Genomic DNA, 21215 nt, shown 5'->3' on the forward strand with positions numbered 1-21215 from the left:
CTGAGAAACCCAGAGAGGGGAAAACAAGGAGAGAGATGCTGGAATGCCAGACCCAAGGCACTAGCAGAGCACAGGAAACCCTGAGACGAGAAACGGAGAGAGACACGATGGGACGCCAACCAAGCGAGAGGAAGCAGCAGGGCAGGAATCCAACAGTTAAGTGGTGGCGAGACCACGGCAATCCCGTGGTGGACAGTCAGTTTCTGCAACGTCGCTAATACTGCCGAGCATCAACAGACGCGTGTTATCCGACGCCCTGTAAACTGACAAGGATATCGCCAAGCAGAGAGAAAACTGAATGAGAAGCCATATGCCGAAGTGCAGGCTACAATGACCAGAGAAGAGGTCACAAAGCATCAAGACTCCCCGAAGCGCTCCCCCAAAGGTAACAGGGGTAACAAATGTAACGAGTTGCCAAGAAATAAACTGTATGCTATGCAAATAACTTGTCTCAGTAGAAATCACAACATTAAAGTCCTCTTTAAGGAAATTACTTTTAACTATGGGGAAAAAGAGGCAATAATAATATAAGAGAAAAGAATAATATTCAGAGAAATCAATTGTGGACAACCATACCCTGGGAAACAGGGAGAAACCTAAACCCAGATATACAAGAAGAGAAAATAAATAGGAATCATTACGGTAAACCTGAATTTATAGAAATAAGACAAGTGAAGTTCAACATACTTAATTGGCTAAGGGAAACCGGCTAATCAGACAAAAGAAACACAAAGGAGAGCTCTGAAGATCAGGGAAAACTACAAGTCGCCCTTGAAGAGTTACAGAGACTGATGCAAGATATCCAATCGACTATGTGAGGCATTCTTACTACTGACAGAATTCTATAGACTGGTACCAGAAGTACCCTCAGGAGAAAGGAGTCATTCTCCACATACAAGTTAGTTTATATAGTGGTAGGGTCAGGTAGGTTAGATTTGGTCAGCTGACATTTTGCTTTTGGAATTTCACGACAGACTGACAAGCAAATTAGTTAGTAAATTAGGCAAGGACCACCCATATGTGTAGAGAAAGTTAGGCCTTTATCTTCTTTTGAATAAATAAATATATATTATGTTCTTTAAGAGTCTGTGTTTCGCCAGAGATGGCCAAAGCAACCTGGCACGTTTGGCCCCATTGATCAAGGGAACTAAGTACCACCACAGGGTCCTTGCCGGTTTGCAAGAGGGGAAGTCACAACTTCCCAGGAAAGCTTCATCTTTAGAATGGTCTGAGATGGGGCTGCACATCAGATAAACATGTCTTCCTCTTTTTCTTCAGTGATGCACCCCAGGATGTTGTAGGTAATAGGGGGTGAAATGGATCTCAAACTCCAATAGAGGTCGTGCATTCAGTTAACATTTGGTGGCCATCCCATAATCTGGAGTTTGCCACTTTCAAACTCAGTGGGTCCATTCCCAGGATTTGGGCAGGGTTATTATTCCAACCAGACTTCTAGATACCCATGCCCATACCGAGTGTTATCAGTCATTCCAGTTCTGTGATGCCTCTGCTCAGAACTACAGCTGGGCCCATACCATAAGGTTCTCATCAGTATCCACCATTTTCTTTGCAGGGCTGGCCTCTATGGTTACCTATCAGGCCAACAAGGCCAAAACACATGTCTGGGGTTGTTGATGGTACTCTTGTTCAGAGAGTTGCCTAGCTGGACTGCCCTTATGGGTGGGACCAGACTGATATACAAATGGATATATTTCTCTTATGTGAAGGCTGAAGTGAGCTACAACATGGTTGTAGACCCTTCTGAGTGGAAGAAATTCCAAAGAACAGCGTATTTGACCAATGTCATTCTCAGTAGAGGGGGTCCCACACTCTTGTTTAAATCATCTACAAACTTGCCTGGAAATCTACACTCTTTCCTATTGTCTGCCTTGTAAGGTTGCAGTTGCTAGAATCATTCAGCCTCAGGGTACCGTTTTAAAACCGAGTGACCCAAGGGCACATTGATTGTATTGTCCTTACATTAACCTCCCAAAGATTGACAGGTGTAAAACTGAGGTTCATTCCACACCATTGCCTGATGAGTTATATCGGGGGCCATCATGATGGTGTTGTGGAGGGAGGAGTGTTTTCTATGCTCCCCATACTTCCATCTTATCTGATCTCAGCAAATTTGGAGGAGGAAGAAGACCCAGAAGCTTAGGGGGCTGAGTGTTATTTTGCATGCCCAGCACGGAGGCATGACATAGTGGGTTGCACACCACTCACATTTCTATGCAACCTTATGAGATTCCAAAACAATATTTTTTTCTAAGAAGCAAAAACTTAAGTGGTGCCCACTCACCATACCAATTATAATATCTTCACTTCCGTGCAACTCTTATTTGAGTAGTGGCATACAAGGAGGCCGTATGAAGACATAGAACATCCTACTGACCATAGAGCTACCATACTCGTTTTTTCCTACCGAAGAAGCAGATGCTATTCTTAATTTGATAAAAGATACACACCAGTCAACACAACATTCAGACCCACAAAAGAAAATTAATCAGCTCTAATACGTTATAATGAAAGCCATCAATAGACACACAGTGACGTTAGGACGATACTTCAGAGCATAGAGGGTCCCTCGTGGACTTTGAATACCATTAAGAACTACCTTATGTAATGAAAACAAGGATTTCGTAAAGAAATTGGAGAACATTCTTAATAAGTGCTCCTTACACCTGATATTGCTTACCATCAAAGAATTAGCAGTCAACATTGACAATTTACAAAAGGAAATCAACAAACTGACCACTGAAATCACTGCCCTGACTGATGCCAAAACATTCACGGATATACTTGCTGACATAAATAACCGACTCAGAGGGCGCTCGAGGGCCAACCAAGATGGCCGCTTTGGTCTGAGCTCCCCTTTAGCCCTGCATCAATCCTGCACAATCCTGCTGTTCCCTGTACTAATAAGACCCAAATCCCCGACTCCTGTTCTCCTGACCTGTCCAACTGCCTGCCACCGAATTCCTGGTGAAAATCGGTCTCTCTTTGCCTGCACAGGACCGGTGTGGCCTCGAGACCGAGCTTTGCGCAGACGGCCCGGCGAGGCAACTGACACTACGCAGCAGACCCCCTCCGGGCTGTGGACCGAGCACCTGGTCCTCGAGGAGGCGCCGGGGACGGGCTTGCGGTGAGGAGGGAGTTGGAAACCCTGCAGGTGTCGGCCTGCATCGCGCCTGCGCGGGGGTCGCTCCCGCTCCTCCCCGGATCTCGACTGGCGGAGTGGCCGAGACCGGGGCGCCACCTGTCGGCGTTGTCAAGGGCCGCGGGGGCTCGGCTGGGGCGGGGGCCCGGCTCTTGCCCCCCCAGCGCTCCGCTATCCTCGGAGTCCGTCCCCCATCCTGCGAGGCTCCCCGGCACCTGGGACGGCCGCAACCACTCCGGAGTTCCCCGGTGCCTGAGATCTTCGGCGGCCGGCGGCGTGAGGCGGAGAGACCAGCCAGGACACCAGGTACGGAGGAGGGGGGAGGTTGCGCTCCGTGCTAGAGTTGGGCCTTCCCGAGCCAGCCCGTCCCCCCTCCCTCCCCTGCCGATCCAAGAACAAACCCTCTCCGCGGCTCCGTTGGTGACGCCGCGGAGACGGGCCCAGCCGGCCCGTGCGGAGCCCCGGATGCGTGGCGGGGTGTGTTTGGAGCCACCCGCTGCTTCCCAGCGCATCTTCCTCTGGAGGAATCAGCACTTCGACCCGGAGGCCCTGTGGACTGCCCCGGAATGAGCGGACCTAAGCGCTCCTCAGCATAAGAGAAACGCCAGCATTTTTTGTATATAGGGCGCACTCAGTGCTATAAGAGGGCCCCCCCACCTCTGACTTTTGCATCGCTTTAGGAGTGGCACCCGGCTTGCGCGTGGGGGTCCTTCCCGCATCCCTTAGTCTCCTGAACACGCATCTCGCTGCCAGGCCGGAGTCACTCCAACTCACTGGCGTTTTCCAACCAGGCACAGTGTCACCAAAGGCAGGCTTCATAAGACAGAAGTCATTGAGTAATATTACCCCCTCCCTGAGTCATCATCACCCTTGGAGGAGTCCGCTTATCGAGGCCTCAGCCGCCGCGGAGGAGCCCTAACCTCCCTCACAAGTCAACCAAGGACAGTCCCCACGGAGTGTTCATCAGAGCGCTCGAGGCACAGCTCATTTGAGGGGAGCCGGGTCTCCAAACAACTGAACCCCCCAACAAGTCTGCCCGTCCGGGTAAATCCTAGTTCCCTTGGGTGGGTCCGCGGGGCACTCTTGGCACAGCAAAACACAGCTGAGCACATACATCACCCGATCCGCACTAAAAATGGGGAAAAATGATACATCCCAGAGGAAATTAACGTTTGAGGGCGGCGCAACTCCTAAGGCCCCCGTACAGCGCGAGGACCAGATAACCTCCCCCAGCCACTCACGCCAGATGGACTCAGATGGTAACCCATCTGAAATCAAAGAACTCCTATTGGAATTGAAAGCTGGCATTGGAAACTTAAACAAAAAAATGGATGGTGTCGCCTCCAAGGTTGACCTCCTACAACATCGCATGGACACACACTCAGAACGTTTAAACGAGGTCAAGCAAAGAGTGTCTAATCTAGATGATGGCGCAGTGTCCCTCTCAACCAAAGTCTCGCAGCTAGAAGCTCAAATGAAAATGACAATAGCCAAATGCGAGGACTTGGAAGGTCGATCAAGAAGGAATAACATAAGAATCATCAGTGTGAGAGAACAGCAGCCACAAGGTAAAATGGAGGAATACGTGGAGTCACTCTGCATATCACTCTTCAGTAGAGAAGCATTGTCCCAATTATTCATAGTCAACAGAGCGCACAGGATTCCATCTGCCAGACCTGCCCCCGGCGCACTGCCCAGGCCAATCATCGCAAGGCTACTCAACTACAAGGACCGAGACACCATCCTCCGGCTAGCTAGAGAGAAAGGAGACCTTCTTCATGATGGAGACAAAGTACACTTTTATCCAACCTTCTCCCCCACAGTACAAACCCAGAGGAAATCCTTTACCACCATCAAACAAAGACTCAGAGCCAATCAAATGCCCTACTCGATGCTCTTTCCAGCACGGTTCAGAGTACAGTAAGGGGAGAGGGTCAATTTTTTCCAAACGCCCGACGATGCAAGCATGTTTCTTGACCAGATAGGCTGCCCCGACCCGAATCCCAACCATCCCAGGCCCCAAAGAGACAGAAATCTCAGGAATCCACCATAAACCGGACTAACCAGAGTCGGCTTACAAGCTTGCAATAAGATGCAAAAAGTACAGGTACAATTCACAAAGAGCGCAACGCGGGGCGGGGAAGCTTGGAAAGGCCCCAGGCGCCCCTAGCACAGCACCAGTTCATTCTCCAACGTTAACTCAGCTACCAGTTGGTTTACAAGCTGAGTTTTCTCGGGGTACAGTTCACACAGCGACATGGTATCCACATGTTTCGCTTTCTGTTTTATTTGGTTGTCGAGGGATCTCCCTGTGGGCCAGTTGGGGGTTGCCCACCTTAAAGAGAGAAACGCCACGGGCCAGTTGGGGTCTGCCCGTGGACGGTGCCCTCAGAGTTCACCAGGGAAGTTTTGCGCCATTAGTTCACAGCCGTCCCCCTGCTCTCCGTCTCCCAGACAGCTATCAATGTCGTCATGTCAATCAAAGATCCAATCTTCAAGCACCGAACCTAGCGAAATACACTTCGAAGCCACACCATGGCTAACATCTGACAAAGAAAAGTGGGTAAATAGAAAGTTTTATTCGCCCCATTGAACGTTCTGACCTGGAACATAAGAGGGGGCAATATTCCAGCTAAAACCAGGAAAATACTTCAATACCTCAGACGTCACGAAATAGACGTGGCCATGATTCAGGAGACACACCTTCTCCCAGGGAAGGACCACCAGTGGGCCAAGAGCTGGGGCTGCCACAGATACTTCTCCTCCTACTCAACCTACTCCAGAGGAGTCGCTATCCTCATACACAGGAGGATGAGCTTCCGCCTGATCTGCACGGCGAAAGACACTGAAGGGAGAGCGATCCTAGTAAGCGGCATCTTAGCAGGCCAGAAAGTGACCTTTGTCAACTCCTACGCTCCAAACACAGATGGCCCAGACAATTTTGGATGGGTGCTCACCCAGCTCTCCACGCAGGACCCGGCAACTATAATCTGGGGTGGGGATATGAACACGGTATTAGATCCTATAAGGGACAGATCAAAGGCTTCTCCACAACCTCCTACCAAAGCTGGACTCCAAATAAAAGAAATCTGCAATGCTTTCAACCTGCTAGACACCTGGAGAGTCTCGAATGGCGAGGCGCGAGTATTCACTTTTCACTCACCGGTACACAACACGAGCTCCCGAATCGACTACTTCTTTGCCTCTGCAAGTGGTCCATTGTCAAGCGACCGGTGCTGTATACATCCGAGAACGCTCTCCGATCACTCCCTTCTCTTCCTCAACCTCACGCCTTCCACTCCCACTCCGCCACTACAGCGGCGGCGCTTCAAGACGGGCTCGTTAAGAGACGAGGTGTTTGCCTCTGAACTGAGGGAGGAGATCAATGTGTTTCTCGAAGCCAACGTCAGATCGGTCCCCTCTGCAGGCATAATCTGGGAGTCCCTAAAATGCTTTATCAGAGGAGTCTGCCATGCCAAGGAAAACGGCATCCTCAAGCTCATCAGGCGCGAGCTTACAACCAGCGAGGAGAAGCTAAAACTCCTTGAGCTCCAGACCACAAACACGGCGGACCCAAAAATAACAGCAGCCTTGAAAGAAGAATTGCAAAAATTCTATCTCACAGCTGACCGTGAGGTTAAATTCCTGAATCGCAATAGTCAAGTCCGTCAATACGGAGAGGGCCAAAAACCCGGTGCCCTTCCAGCAAATTTAATCAGAGCCGATAACAAACATGCTCAAATAGATCAGATTCGGACCAATCTAGGCGGGTCGGTCCACACCGATGAAAAGATAGCAGAAGAGTTCAGGATCTTCTATCAAGATCTCTACAGTGCTAGACTTAGCAGGTCCTCGACTGCCCCGCTGGAGTACTTGGAAGACACAGAGCTATATTGGGTCGAACAGTCTCTCCGTGAACCCTTAAATGAGATGATCACGCAAAAAGAGATTATAGAGGCCATAAAGTCCCTCCCCAGCTCCAAAGCGCCGGGCCCGGACGGCTTATTGGGAGAATTCTACAAGTCATTTGCGGGCACCCTAGCTCCCCTCCTGGCGGCCGTATACGAAGAGGCGCAGGAAAAAGGATACCTACCTCCCACTGCCTGTGAAGCCAACGTTATCCTACTGCACAAACCTGGCAAACCTCCGGAAGACTGTTCATCCTATCGACCAATATCTCTCCTCAATCTTGACAATAAAATACTCGCCAAGGTGATGGCCAGGAGGTTACTGCCATTGATGTCCGCCCTTGTACTGGCAGACCAGGCCGGCTTCATACCAGGCCGCAACACGACTTTTGGAATCAGGAGAATGTTCCGTGTCATTGCCGCACTGGATCCCTCATCGCAGGCCGTAGCGGTTCTTCTCGACGCCGAAAAGGCATTCGACTTGGTGGAATGGCCGTTTCTGTTCATGGTACTCACCAGGATGGGCCTAGGAGCCCGCTTCATCAAACTTGTTTCTCTCCTATACACCAAACCACGTGCTAGAATTATTGTAGGCACAGCCAAATCAGCTCCAATAGATCTGCAAAGAGGCACGAGACAGGGCTGCCCACTATCGGCCCTAATTTTCGCCTTGGTGATGGAACCACTGGCTTCCAAACTTCGGGAGCAGCAGCTGCAAAGGGGACTCATCATAGGTCCTCATAAGCTCATCATCTCCCTCTACGCCGATGACGTTGCACTGTTCATTCGAGACCCTGAAGACAATCTGAATCCAGTCATGAGGGAAGTCATCAAATTTGGAGCAGCTTCAGGATTAAAAATCAACCTGTCAAAATCCATTGTATTCCCACCGACCCCAGCCACCAAACAGTTTTCAGACGACTTCCAACTCACATGGAAATCCTCCAAGGTCCGGTACCTTGGGATACAACTATCTCTGAATTGTCAGGAGGTGTGTCGAGATAATTACGAAGAGGTAGTCAAATCTCTCCAAGACAAGGTTTCTCGATGGAAGTCTCTTCCACTAACCCTCTGGGGAAGGGTCTCATTGGTGAAGATGGTGATCTTGCCCAAACTATTATACCTATTCAACAATATTCCTCTGCTGCTGCAAAAACCCTTCTCGAAAAAACTGAAAAGCCTGGTCCTCAAGCTACTTTGGGCGGGCAAGCCAGCCAGAGTGGCGCACACTACGCTGCCACTCCCGGTCACCAGTGGAGGGCTGGCCCTGCCAGACCTAGAGAGATACTTTTGGGCAGCTCAAGCACAGTTCCTCAGCCATTGGTATGCCTCTCAAGCAATCCGACCTCACGTGCAAGTGGAGCGAGCCCTGGCAACACCTAACTTTCTAACCGCGGTCGTCTTTAGTCAGATGCCTGTACCCAGTTCCACGATGAATGTGATGCTCACGACGTACAAAGTCTGGAAGACTCTAGCCCAGAAGCTCGGGGTTCATTCACGGTACTCCCCACTCCTACCTGTCAAGTTTATTCCCGGAGTCCCACTGACCTCAGAGAAAGTGTTCCACCAATGGGTCGACAAACTGAACATACAAACCCTAGGGGGTCTCTTCACAGAAGAGGGCTTTCTAACTCCAGAACAAGTAAAAATTAAAGGGGGCAACACTGCTCTGGATGTATTCCTTTACTTCAGGACTCGCTACACCATACAGGCCCTGCTGCCAGACTTGCCGCTTCAACCACCAACTTGGCAATTGCTGCATAATGTTATTCAGGCACAAGGTGAAGGTAGGCTGGTGTCGCAGATCTATAAATCCCTCATTCCCACCACGACCCCCGCCATCACTGGTGCAAAAGCTAGATGGGAAAAGTCATTGCACGTTAACATATCAGAGAGGACTGGACCTATATCCTGAAACAGACACAAAAAGTGGCGCTTAACTCACGCCTAAAACCTATCCACTTCAACTTTCTCCATCAAACATATTATACACCAGCGAAAGCCAACAAACACCACCCCGATGCAGAAGCGAAATGCAACAGATGCGGGACTATCTCAGCAAACTTTGTTCACCTAGCTTGGGAGTGCCCTGAGTTGACTCCTTTCTGGAAACAAGTCCTGGAGACGACAACTGCAATTGTGGGAGAACCTATGCAGCCGAGACAAACAGCAGCCCTGTTGGGCATGACCAGGCTGCTTTCAGCTCCAATAAGGAAACTGGCCGGGGTTCTGTTGGCTCTGGCTCGTAGGAGAGTTGCCATGGCATGGGGCCGAGGCCCCCCCCCATCAGTCGCCGCCTGGCATAGAGACATGCTTTACTACCAAGACATTGAAACAGATTTCATTAAACTCCTTCCTTTGCATGCCCGTCCACCAGACATCTGGGGACCTCTGACACTGTTCTTGATGGGCGAAGCGGAGGAACACGGATCTGACACCTCAGACTCGGTGGATACCCCCCGTTGAGGGCTAATCCATGGTATTACCACATCCTTGGAGCGAGAGTAAGGAGAGACACACATCCAGCTAAAGAGGACACTGTATCTGGGAGACAGGGATGAGGGAGGGGTGGGGGGGGACACAGGGTGGGTCCTGGGTTACAGCGCAAAGTTGAAAGTCCACCCTAATGTGGGTGTGAAGTTGTATTGTGGTTTAAATACCTAAAAATAAAGTTTAAAAAAAAATAACCGACTCAAGGCATATAAGACCGATTTGGAGTCAAGAAAAATTAGGAAATTCAAAAGAGACACCTATGATTACTTAAACGACAAGGTGTACGCCTGAGCCGATAAATATAAATTCCAACCACCACGACCATGTAATCCATCCACTGAAAACAGCAGTTCGGATTCAGATACTAAAAAAATTAGAGTGATAGAGTGGTTTGATGCCTCTTCCCCTTCACGCACCAGTAAGATGGCTGTCTTCCTGTGCTCTTCGGGCAGGTGTTCAAAAATTGGGGCCAAGCGATGCCAAATTTCATGGTCGTATCTTGCCATGATAGCTAATGAGTTAGCCTCCTTGACCCTCGTCGCTCCCACTGACAGGACTTTCTTAACAAAGGCATCCTGCCTTCTAGCTTCACTGTCCGGAGGTGTCGTGCATTTGTGTTGCGACCTAGCTTTTCTGCCCGCCGCCGCCGACACTACTGATTCAGGGGAGGGTTGCGCGGTCAAACATTTAGGTGTAGAGACCGGGGCTTTAAACTTCTTTTCCAACCTGCCCTTAATTGCAGGCTCCGAAAATGGATGACGCATGGTGCGCAAGCCTTCCTGCCAAACATGGTCCAGAATGGGAACCGAAAAGACTGACTTTCTCCTCTTCCCCATATGGTCCAACAAGACGCATTCCTTCTTTTCTTCCTCTGGGGTCAGACCAAATTCGATACAGGCTTTCGCCATCATGGCATGGAAGGAACCAATGTCATCTGGTGGTGACGGCTGTGCCGGGATTCTAGGAGCTTCCACTTTTCCATCCGATTCCCACGTGGGGTCCCTCGAAGGCGATGATGAAATGTCCGAGAAGGAGTCTCTAGGCCCTTGATCTGAGTCAGAATCTTGCAATTCACCTTCTTCCGGGTGTGACCGGGGGGGGGCACAGGGGTCTTCTCTAACCGGACGGGAGGCCGGCAACCCAGCCGGTGACGTTGATCGTGGAGCGGGACCTGTCGCGTCGTCGACAGGTATCACCGGCATCCCTAGAGGAGTACCTGTGGGAGGTAGCCTTGCATCTAACTGACTTAAGAGGGATTGCAGCATAGACAACACTTGTAAAGACAGCAGTGATTGCAGATTCAGCAGAGACGATGAAGAGGGGGCACTTTGCATCTCCGAGGCCGTCGACGGGCCTACGCCCTGTAAACCAAGATCCGTTGGACAAACAACCTGTTCCCTCTCCTCCTCCATCGACGATACTGAGCAAGGCGATTCCTGTTGTAATAGGGTATCCGGCAGAACTGTATCATACACTGCCGGTTGCCAAACCTCTGGAGGATCCACCGTCAACGATGGAAATTTAGGCGCCGCTTCAACAATCGTCACCGCCGGGTTCGACGAGGCCACTGCGGGTGTTGACTGCGCAGGCGGTAGCAAAGCCGTCCACAACGGGACTCCCGTTGATGGCAGTGGTAGGACGCTAACTATTTAGGGGATCCCGCCTTTTTTGATTCTCTAGGCCAGTGCTTCGTCGAATCTCTACCCGAGGAAGACCTATGATGGTCTCCTGAGGAGGATCTCCTTAAAGGGTATTTCTTGTCCTTTTTAGACGAAGAGGAAGATTTCCCTTGTTGACAGCCTTGGTCCACCAGACCATGTTTTGATGATGTAGAAGGGGCGTCTTTTGTCAGATGTTTCCCCAACGAAGAACAACCCTTTTCCTCAGGGCGTGGCTTCTTTGCCGGAGGCTCCGCTGACACAGAGCAGCGAGGAACTACAGGGGACTTAGGCCTGTTCGATGTCAGACTGTGCACCGACCCTACCTCAGACTGAAGGTAGCCTCCTTTGTTCAGCCACGTTATTAGACGCCGATTATGGTCTTTCAATGTCTTTTGTGAGAACCCCTTGCAAACCTCACAGTTGTCTGCAGAGTGATGGGGGTAAAGACAATAAAGGCAATCTATGTGCCCATCTCCGTCATACACTTTCTTCATCCTACACGTGGCACACGGGCGGAACAGCACTTTCCCCGACATAAGGAAAGAAATTACAACCTTACAAAGAGTAGAAACACAAGGTGATCCTGAGTACTTTGGAGACGGTTGAAATCTGAAGGGAGCCGCGGGGGCGGGGCTATTTATACCGTACGTCCTATTGGGAAATGCGTAAGCGGCCCAAGAGGACATCGATAGGACACAAAAGTGTCGGGTTTTCCGAGGGAAAACTTTTGTTCATAAATATACTGAGGTTCCCGGCCTGACGACAGGGAATATTCTAAGCATGTGAATCCATGAAAGATCCAATGCTGGAGAATGTTACATTCCACCTATCATTTGCAGGGTAACCACTTGATCCACGTTACATGCTTTCTGTAAGCATTACGATTCTGACTTGATTTAATTTCAATTGCAGACTCACAGTTCTGTTAAGCTGTCCTTAAAAACCCCTCTGACTATTTTGAAAGCATGGAACGTAGGATTTAGTGCATGTTACTTACTGTAGTGGCTACTGTGCTTAGTCTCCAGAACCATTTCCCCATACACACTTCTACTATCACACGTTTTAACCAGAACCAATACAATTCCAATAGAAAGAGAAAAAGACTGATGAGGGGAACCAAGAAGTATGACAAGGCGTGGGGCTACGGCACAGAGCACTGAGTTCACATAGCTCTGGAAAAACTCTGCAGAGCATCCTCTGGTTCCGTTCCCTGTGATGCTGAATATTCCATAGTATGGGGGAAAAGTGCAATACTCGCTGTGTGCTACTTTAAATACCTGCACTTATGAACTATCACAAGGAGTTGCATGACAATGCCCGAGGGTATGATAGGCATAAAATGGGTGGCAAGTTGAGAATGATTCCTACATTTGGACGGGATCCCCACTCCTCCCATAACCGACCTTGGGCACCCTGCTATTCTCTATGCTTGAAGATCTTCCATGTAAAGCAGTTCCTTCCTTGGACCCTTAACAATTTACATAGCCCTGCCTAAAACACTGACCAATTACTGGCTCATCGCTTTCACCCTATTTGTTTCTCAACACTGCTCCCTCAATTCACCACACGTGAGATCCAACCCATCCATGCAGAAACAGACATCTGCACCATTTTCCTCATCTTCTTAAATTCCCTCCTTCAAGGATATGTACTCCTGTAGTTGTTCTCCATTTCTCCTCTTCTTCATTTCAGTTGCCTCTTAGCCAACCAAGTCTGGTTACCCCAGGAGTGTGCGCAATCAGTGGTAGACTGGCCGATAGGGAACTCTGGAGATTCCCCATTGTGCCTCTGTGCCAAGGGTCCCTTTTGTGTGGGGACCCGAGTTGTCTACTCTTCTAACCATGTCTCCCATCCAAACTGACCCTTCCTTCCATCTCTGCTCTAACCCACATCCCTTTGAAGTAAAGAGTGTGTTATACTTGCCATCTTTTCTCACAGGGATAGTGTCTTAGGCCTGCCTGTATTTTGAATAAAGCTACTGTTTTGTGCCACTTGCATCTTTTTCCAAAGGAATAGTTCTGTAGGGCTGTATTTTGAATCTAGCTGTATTTAGAACCAAACCACTGTGTTGTGCCACTACCTTGCATCTCTTTTTCACAGTGATAGTGCAGTAGACATGTGGTCTGAATCTAGCTGTTTTGTGCCACTACCCTGCATCTTTTCCCCCAGGGACGGTGTTGCAGACTTGCAGTCTGAATCTTGCTGCTGTCTGGTGCCACTACCCTGCATCTTTGTCCACAGGCACATTGTTGTAGGCTTCTTGTTGTCTGAATCTCGCTTTTGTCTGGTGCCACTACCCTGCATCTTTTCCCACAGGGATAATGCAGTAGGCTTGTAGTTTGAATTGTGTGCTGTCTGCGGCCACTACCTTGCATCTTTTTACACAGGGATAGTGCTGTAGGCCTTTAGTCTAAAACTAGCTACTGTTTTATACCACTGCCCTCTATCTTTTCCTTCATGGACTGTGGTGCGGGCTTGCGTTTGGGTGTTGCTGCTGTCAGGTGCCACTGCCCTGCATCTGTTCCCACAGCTGTAGGCTTGCATTTTGAATAGAACATAGCTGTATCCCGCCCAGGGCACAGCCACATACCCGTGTACATCTGCAGCAATTCACTACTCGACTTCATAACGCACATCACCTCTGCCATTAGAATTCAGCTATGTCCCACGGCAAATATTCAGTACAGCGGGGCACATAATCAGTCTCCTTCTCCTAAAAGTGTATCATAGCATGCACCCACTAGCAAGATCTACATGGGTCACTAGCAGGGACTTATCCGCCCCTCTCTACCTTCGTGCTGGCTAAAATGCACACACGCTTTGTAAAAATCCTCCTTCCATTCTCATACCTCGGTCCACCAACGGCATTCACCCCACAGCACTTTGAGGTCATACCAATGGCATTGGGCGCTATACAAATGCCACATAACATAAAGCTTTCACTACGTTATTCCTCAAACCTACCAATGTTATAGGTTCATTTTGCATTATAATAGTTGCGTTTTTAAAATTCACTATTCTGCCCATTTTTTCCTATCTTTTGTAGAGGAAACCAAAACCCCTACTTTTAGAGTTTGGGCTTACTTGCATGGTACCTAAAAAAAAACATCCAGGGCAACTTTTGGTTCTCAGTCCACTTCTAGGCATAATACCTTTTCTGGACAAACCCTACAGTGGTAACTGGCGCAATACAAATGACTATTACATTAAAATGTTCATGCAACTAGCATCAGACAATGAAATACATTGGTCATCGAGGACAATTTATCAACATGTTTAATTTTTTTGAGGAAACATCCAGCCAGAAACAGTTATCAAAATAATGTTGTTACTATTAACAAAAACTATTGCATTAAAGCACACCACAAATTCAAATGCGTGTAGGTGTTTGAGTAATATGTGTTATTATTAGCAACATCAATGGTACTCAACTAATTGACCTCAGGATTATGGAAGTTATGATGATGGTGGTTACTCAGTCCACTGAGCCAGCCTAATGGTGGTGATCACTTAGCAAAAAATGTAGGGAGATTATAGCAGAATGTTGGGGTCTTACCGTTGCTCCTTTCAACAGACTCCTGATGGTTGAACTCCAGACCTGCCAGCTCGCTGAGTAGTGCTATCCCAAGCATCCCTGAGCCGTAGCAGAAACCGGAAGTGTCTGGGTATGGGGATGCTAGAGAAGGACAGGAACCTCTCTCACACAGGTCAGGCAAGTCACCCAAGTCGATGGTAGCTGCAATCAACACATCCAGTCCACAAATAGAACCATTTTCTGTTGACAAAGCAGTCACCAGATCCACTTCCTCCTTTATCACTTCCACTTCTTCTGGCCCTTCTGGAACCTCTGCCCTCTTCAAAATTAATTCTTCATCTTCCTTTTCTAAAACCTGTAAAACCTGTTCCTCCACATTTTTTATGTCCACCAAGTTCTCATCTGAAGTGTTAGGAGAAGGGATTGTCGATATGATTGTGACCTGCTCAACTGTCTCCTCTTCTGAGTCGCGCACATCTTCAGGCCTTTCCTGAGAAGATTCAGTGAGGCTCTCAAGCTGCGGGGACTCCTCACTCAAGACAGGTTCTCCAAGTTTTTCAAATTCTCCAGGGTTGGTAGTGAAGTTGGCTGAGGGCAGTTCTACTGAAGCCAGTTTCCTCTCACATGTGTCCTCAGGCTCGGCAGTGGCTGCATCGATAATGGAAACATCCTGATCAGTGGAGTCCTTCTCCACTGGGCGAGTAGGACACAGTATATCACAGTGAGGAGGTCCCGAAGGGGTGGCTGTCCTGGATTGTTCTGGCTCTGCTGCTGTGGGGGTTGTTTGCATAGCTTCAGTGTCAGCAGGGTCAGCAGATTGCACGTCATGCAAGGATGGAGATGAGTAGCCCATGCTGACAGCTGGATACGTGTATCCTTGAGGCAGATCTGAGGGGGGAAACAAATACATGGCTTAGCAAAGAACACAACATACATGCATGAACTCGGCTGGGCCAGTACACATACTTAAACCTGATAAGAATACCCCAGCATGTATGCAAGCCATTTCTCAAAAGTGTGCCACCAAAACCTGGATTGTTCCAATCTCTGCTCAGCAACAGTGAAGGAACTGCTACTATGCTCTCCTTCCTCTACTCCTACCAACATCCTACCCCAACCAACACCAACATATGACTTTCTGTCCATAAGTGCCAAGCAGCCATGACAATTGCAAAGGGTGTGCTATAAGAGTATCAATAACACAGTCTAATAACAGATAACAACCCGACAAAACATACATAACTTCAGCAAAGCACAGAAATGATAAGTCATTTTACACGTCATGCATTGATACATTTGATCAGTGTACTAGACACCCTATATAAAAAACTATAACAGTAAAAAAAAAAGAAAAACGTGCATCTCTACGATTTGCAATGATGATATGCATTTACCCTTCAATCAATTTTTGTAGGGAAGTGCTCCCTTTCAACAGAGTGAAATTCTAGGCTCCAACCACGCATAGGTACCCCCTAAATAACAGTACTGCTCAAAAGTAAGGCAAGATGATACAACAATGTCCGCTCCATCAAAATTCCCAGCAACATTACAGTAATTAAGAGATTTGGTGTGTCTGCTATAGCAAACCTGATGCACATTCTGGTATGAACATTCTGGTAAAGATGGAGCACGGTGCATTGTCAACGAAAAACAAATAAAAGGTAGAGCAGGATTTCAAAGTTACTTGGGCTCAGATGTGGAAAAGTCATACAATGTACCTTTTGCAAACACAGAGTTCGAAAGCACTATTAAAAATCTCATTGAGTCGGCTTTTATAAGGCAAACTTTGCATAAAACACAAAAATTGCTTTTGGTCAGCAACACCGTGTTTATTCCATCGAAAGTAAACTACACGGAGTGTATTTGGAGTTCTTGTGCTGTTGCTCCTTTAGTGGCTGAAGACTGGCACGCACTGCCGGATTCAGTATAACAGGTGCGTAAATAGGATCTGGCACCGGAAGACACACCATGCCCCTTTAGCAGTAATCAGGAACTCCTGGCGCAGAAAGCTTATTGTCGAGTAGGGGCAACCCTTATGTCCTGTACGTGGATTTCTGAAATACACACACAAACACATGCCCAATATGCGGGGCGACGTCACGAGTGTGTACATCTGCCAGTTCGCAATGGTGTCGGCACAGAAACAGTTCTCTGTGCAAAACAGACTAAATGACGGGGGCTTACGCTGGATAGGCGAATCCAACCCACCACCTGACCCAGGCAGGCACACCCCTGTATTTAAAGCACCTTCCTGTAATAGAATGAACCTCAATCAAAGCTTTATTCACTTAAAGCAAAACTGGTGCACCAGTGCCTCCTTCAGCACTTAAGCAGCTAATACAATACTCCTCCTGACCACTTTACTGCTGCACTAATATCTTCTCCACATTTAACATGAATCAATACCATATCCTGACTAACTGGTCATCAAGTATCACTGCTGCAGGGCCTCAGCGAAGGCCACAATGTGAAAGGCCAGTCAGGTCTCTGGGGCACTATTCTCTTATATGTACTGGCCCTTTCCCAATGAGAGATTTTGACTTGCCACAAGAGTGTCTGTTCCCACCTTCTAGGACGTGCGAGCTCCCTCACTCTGTAATCTCACTCATCAAACTTGCTCACTCCAGCATATCAGGAGATTTCCATTTAGATAGCACCAGAGGCATAGAGCAATTACCATTTTGCAACAGAGACTGGAGCCAAAGTCACCCTTTTACAAGAATGACTCCGATTGTGGCAGTCAATGATTTTTTAAAATAGTTTTCATTGTTTTAAACAATATGTTTTGGGGGCTCAGAGAATGTGGAGAGGGCTAGAGACTCACCAGGTTCCAGTGTTTTGGGGAAGTCCGCTGGGGGCTGGCCTTCCACTCTCTTCTCTTCTGCTTCCTTGCCTTTGGGGTTCTGGTTTATAACAGGGCTGATGGCCGGGGACCGAGGCGCCAGGGCAGGGCTGGCAGTTGGGCACACCGGTAAAGTGCAGGGAGCCAAGGGGCTTGGGGTGGGGCATTTGGATGATTGACGTGGGACTGGGGAGTGGCAGAAGGGGGAGAGTTTTGTGGGGCAGGATGCAGGTGGCAAAGATGTTGGAGACGGGAAGCTCTTAGAAGTGTTTAAGGCCACGGCTTTCTGCAACGACTTTGGAGTTTTTTCTTGAGCTGGCTCTGCAAACTCAGTCGGATGGTCCTCAGACTTGCGCTGTGTGGGGAGATAGACAAAATTGGTAACTTGGCACAAACAAGTAGATATACAACATTTCTCAATATGGAGCTATCCATTAGTCCATGGACGAGATAATGAAAAGTCAACAGAAAGGGAGTGGTTGCAGCAGGGGAGTAATACAGTTGTCAAAGGGCGACTTATCACAAACAAGGTCAGCCAGCCATATTAAAGCCAACAAGGCCAGTCCTTAAGACGATTAATACCTTCAAGATAACCAATTGTCAGAAAGGAGGGCAACTGTCAAGAGGGAGGAAAACAAGGATGTCTACATCCAACAAACATATTGAACAATACATATGCAAACTAAATGTGAGCCAGGACAAAAAACATGAACAAGCTGAACAACATTCAACATAAAGTCAAACTCTCATCTTGGAATCCAATCATCAGCAAAGAGGACAATCATCAGCACAGAGGGCAACCATACAAAACGAGGAACACCCTCAATAAAAAAAGCAATCTGAGGCTGTCGTCCCTTACTTCCGAGGGGCAGACCTTCCCTATGGGTCATGGGCAGTGCATCCTCAGAACAGTAGTGCCTCTGGGGGTGGTACACTGACAGAAAATCCCCTCGGGTTTTGGGTGGAAATACAACTCTAATTTGCAGTCAATCGTTGATACCTGTCATCATTTTATGATTATCCTGTTATCTTAAAAATGTAGAAGTTGGCCCAATATAGGTGTGTTTGTACAGTCTCAATACCAACCTCCCTTTGATGGAAAAATAGACCGAACCAGCTAGATGACTTCAGACACAGACTCACCTGGAAACCACCTAAAATGTAGTATCTTCTAATCAGGTGTCTGGCCAGCCATCGGATCAGACCAAAAATCGCCTCTATATGGAGTTAACAAATCTGCAACCAATAGAGCTCTCACGCTGTATGACAGCCCGCTGAGCAGCATTCCTTTAGTAAATAACTTTATCTGAAGAAACATGGGCATTGTCTTATTCACCCCCTTCAATTTTTATGTTGACCGTTTTCCGCTATTTGTCATGATTTCTCACTTTAAGGTGACCATTTCTATGCCAGCAATACCCAGATTACCATGCAATACCCATCTGTTCTTCTAACTGGATCTATATAAGTGCACATATATCTCGAGCTGTGCCTAATTTAGTAAAAAGAAAAGTATTTGGCACCCAGTAGCTACATCAAATCCAATAATCAGCATCAAAGCATTAACAAGGAGGCCAAGTATAAAGGACAAGCATCTACAAGGAGACCAACCATCAGGAGGCCAAGCATAGAAAAGATTAGCAATCATCAAGAAGGAGGAGAAACCTCAACAAATTAGTCATGCATCGAAGAGGAGGCCATGCATCAAAAAGGAGGCCATGAATCAAAAAGGGGATAAAGCATTAACAAGGTCGCCAAGCATCAACAAAAAGGTCACACATCAGCAAGAGGTCCAAGCATCAACCAGAGGGCCAACCATCAACAAGAGGGCCAAGCATCAACAAGAGGACCAAGCATCAACAAGAGGGCCAACCGTCAGAAGGAGGCAAAGAAAAAGAAATGTTCAACAAGGCAGTCAAGTGGCAATAGAGAGATCTACCAAAAATAGAGACCAGCCATCATCAAAGAGGCCAACCATCAATAAAGACCCTTACATAAACACAGAAGTCGGTAGTCAGAAGCCTGCCATCAACAAAGGGGCCCACTATCAAAAAAGAACCTGTCATCAAGGAGTATAGCTGACAAAAAGTGGTCAAACATCAAATGGGCAAGGGCCAACAAGGAGGCCAACAATTAAGAATGAGGCAGGCCATTAACATGAAGGCCAGGCCTACCAGCAACAGAAAAGTTAAACATCAGAAATGAGAAAGACCATGAGCAAGGAGATTGGCCACTGAAAGGAGATGGGGGAACCATCAACATTAAGATCAAACAACATCAACATGGAAGTCAACCGTGAATAAGAAAGTCAGCGAACAACAATGGAGTCACTGGGCAACAATGAGACAACCCGTAAGCAAGGTAGTCCATTGAGAAGGATAGTTACCATCTACAGGGAAGAGAGTTGTTAACAAGGAGGTAAACCAACACCAAAGAAGGTAGCCTCTGGTGATTGTACGGCTCAGGATTGAAGTACAACTACACAAAAGAGTTTTGTGACAGCTAAATCAGAGTGTATAGCCAAAGGTGAGAGAACAGGGAATTTAAAGATGAGAACCCGAAAGAAAGGCTTCAACACACATTTGAGTATTTGTACAGAACTGAAACAAGACACCATAAACTACTGCCAGTAAATAGAGGTACCTCAGTCATGAACAGTTAAACAGTATTACACAAAAACACGTTCATTAACAAAAAGGAAGTTTTACTAGTCTCCCACATAACTTTCCTCGAACATTGAAAGGAAGACTCATTAATTCCCTATATCGTCATAATACCTTAAACCAAACATATTTGGCTTTGCACAATTAATGGAGCATCACCCATTTACTACATTACACGATTCATGCACTGTCTTGTTTTTGGGTGGTTGCACCAGAAACCAAATGAAGTGCAGCTGAGGATGCTAACTCCTTGTGAAATGGATGTGCAATGCTGGGGCCCCTTCAGGAAAGAGGCTAGAGGTACTGTGACACAGGGATGAGCAGAACACATCAGTTTTGTTGGTATTATTAACATTATACACAACAGGATGGACGTGGATGATATGCCTACAGGGCCTAAGAGGGTCACCCTACAAAAGTAAACGTCATTTACTCTAGTGACTACTGTACTCCGAGTCCAAGGTCCCCCTTCATCCACACATGTGGGACTACCCGTACATAGGGTGAAGGTGGGGACGGGTAGCCCGAGAGAATGGAAGGGAGACAGAAGGTAGGAGTGTAAATGACTTTTAATACCTATCCTAGAAGTCACAGTAGGGGACAACGCAAGGTAGTTCCGGCGTCTAATAATTTTAATGTTAAAGTACATTTGTACTGCGCACTATCACCACCGGAGTGTTCCCCTGGCACTCTGGCGGCTCTGAAAGAGGGGAAAGGGAGGGTGAGTCAGTGGGAGGAAGCTGGAAACGTCCAAGAGAGCAGTGATGTGCTGGTGGCGGTCTCAGCCCGGTGTGTCCGTTGGCTGGGCCCGGGCTGTTTGCGGTCGCTAGTCGTTGTGTGCTGTTGTGTGAGTCTATGTGTGTTTTTCGTTTTGTTGTTGCAATGTAGTGAAGTTTGTGCGGTTTGTTGTGCTTTAGGTTTGTGGTTGTGTTTGGTTTGGAGTTTGAGAGGTG

General features: G+C 47.8%; 1 protein-coding gene across 3 annotated transcripts in view; it reads right to left on the bottom strand.

The window, feature by feature from the left end:
• Window positions 1–21215, bottom strand: part of BAHCC1 (BAH domain and coiled-coil containing 1) — a 683113-nt gene that overhangs the window by 325723 nt on the left and 336175 nt on the right. For all 3 annotated transcript variants that reach the window (XM_069655151.1, XM_069655152.1, XM_069655150.1), the window contains exons 10-11: window positions 17582–17954; window positions 14779–15645 (exon numbers count right to left, since the gene is read on the bottom strand). In XM_069655151.1, coding sequence (XP_069511252.1) covers window positions 14779–15645; window positions 17582–17954 — 1240 coding nt within the window. The remainder of the gene's footprint in view (window positions 1–14778; window positions 15646–17581; window positions 17955–21215) is intronic.

The sequence above is a fragment of the Ambystoma mexicanum genome, chromosome 3q (genome assembly GCF_040938575.1).
Source record: "Ambystoma mexicanum isolate Mex_15411 chromosome 3q, UKY_AmexF1_1, whole genome shotgun sequence".
NCBI lineage: Eukaryota > Metazoa > Chordata > Amphibia > Caudata > Ambystomatidae > Ambystoma > Ambystoma mexicanum.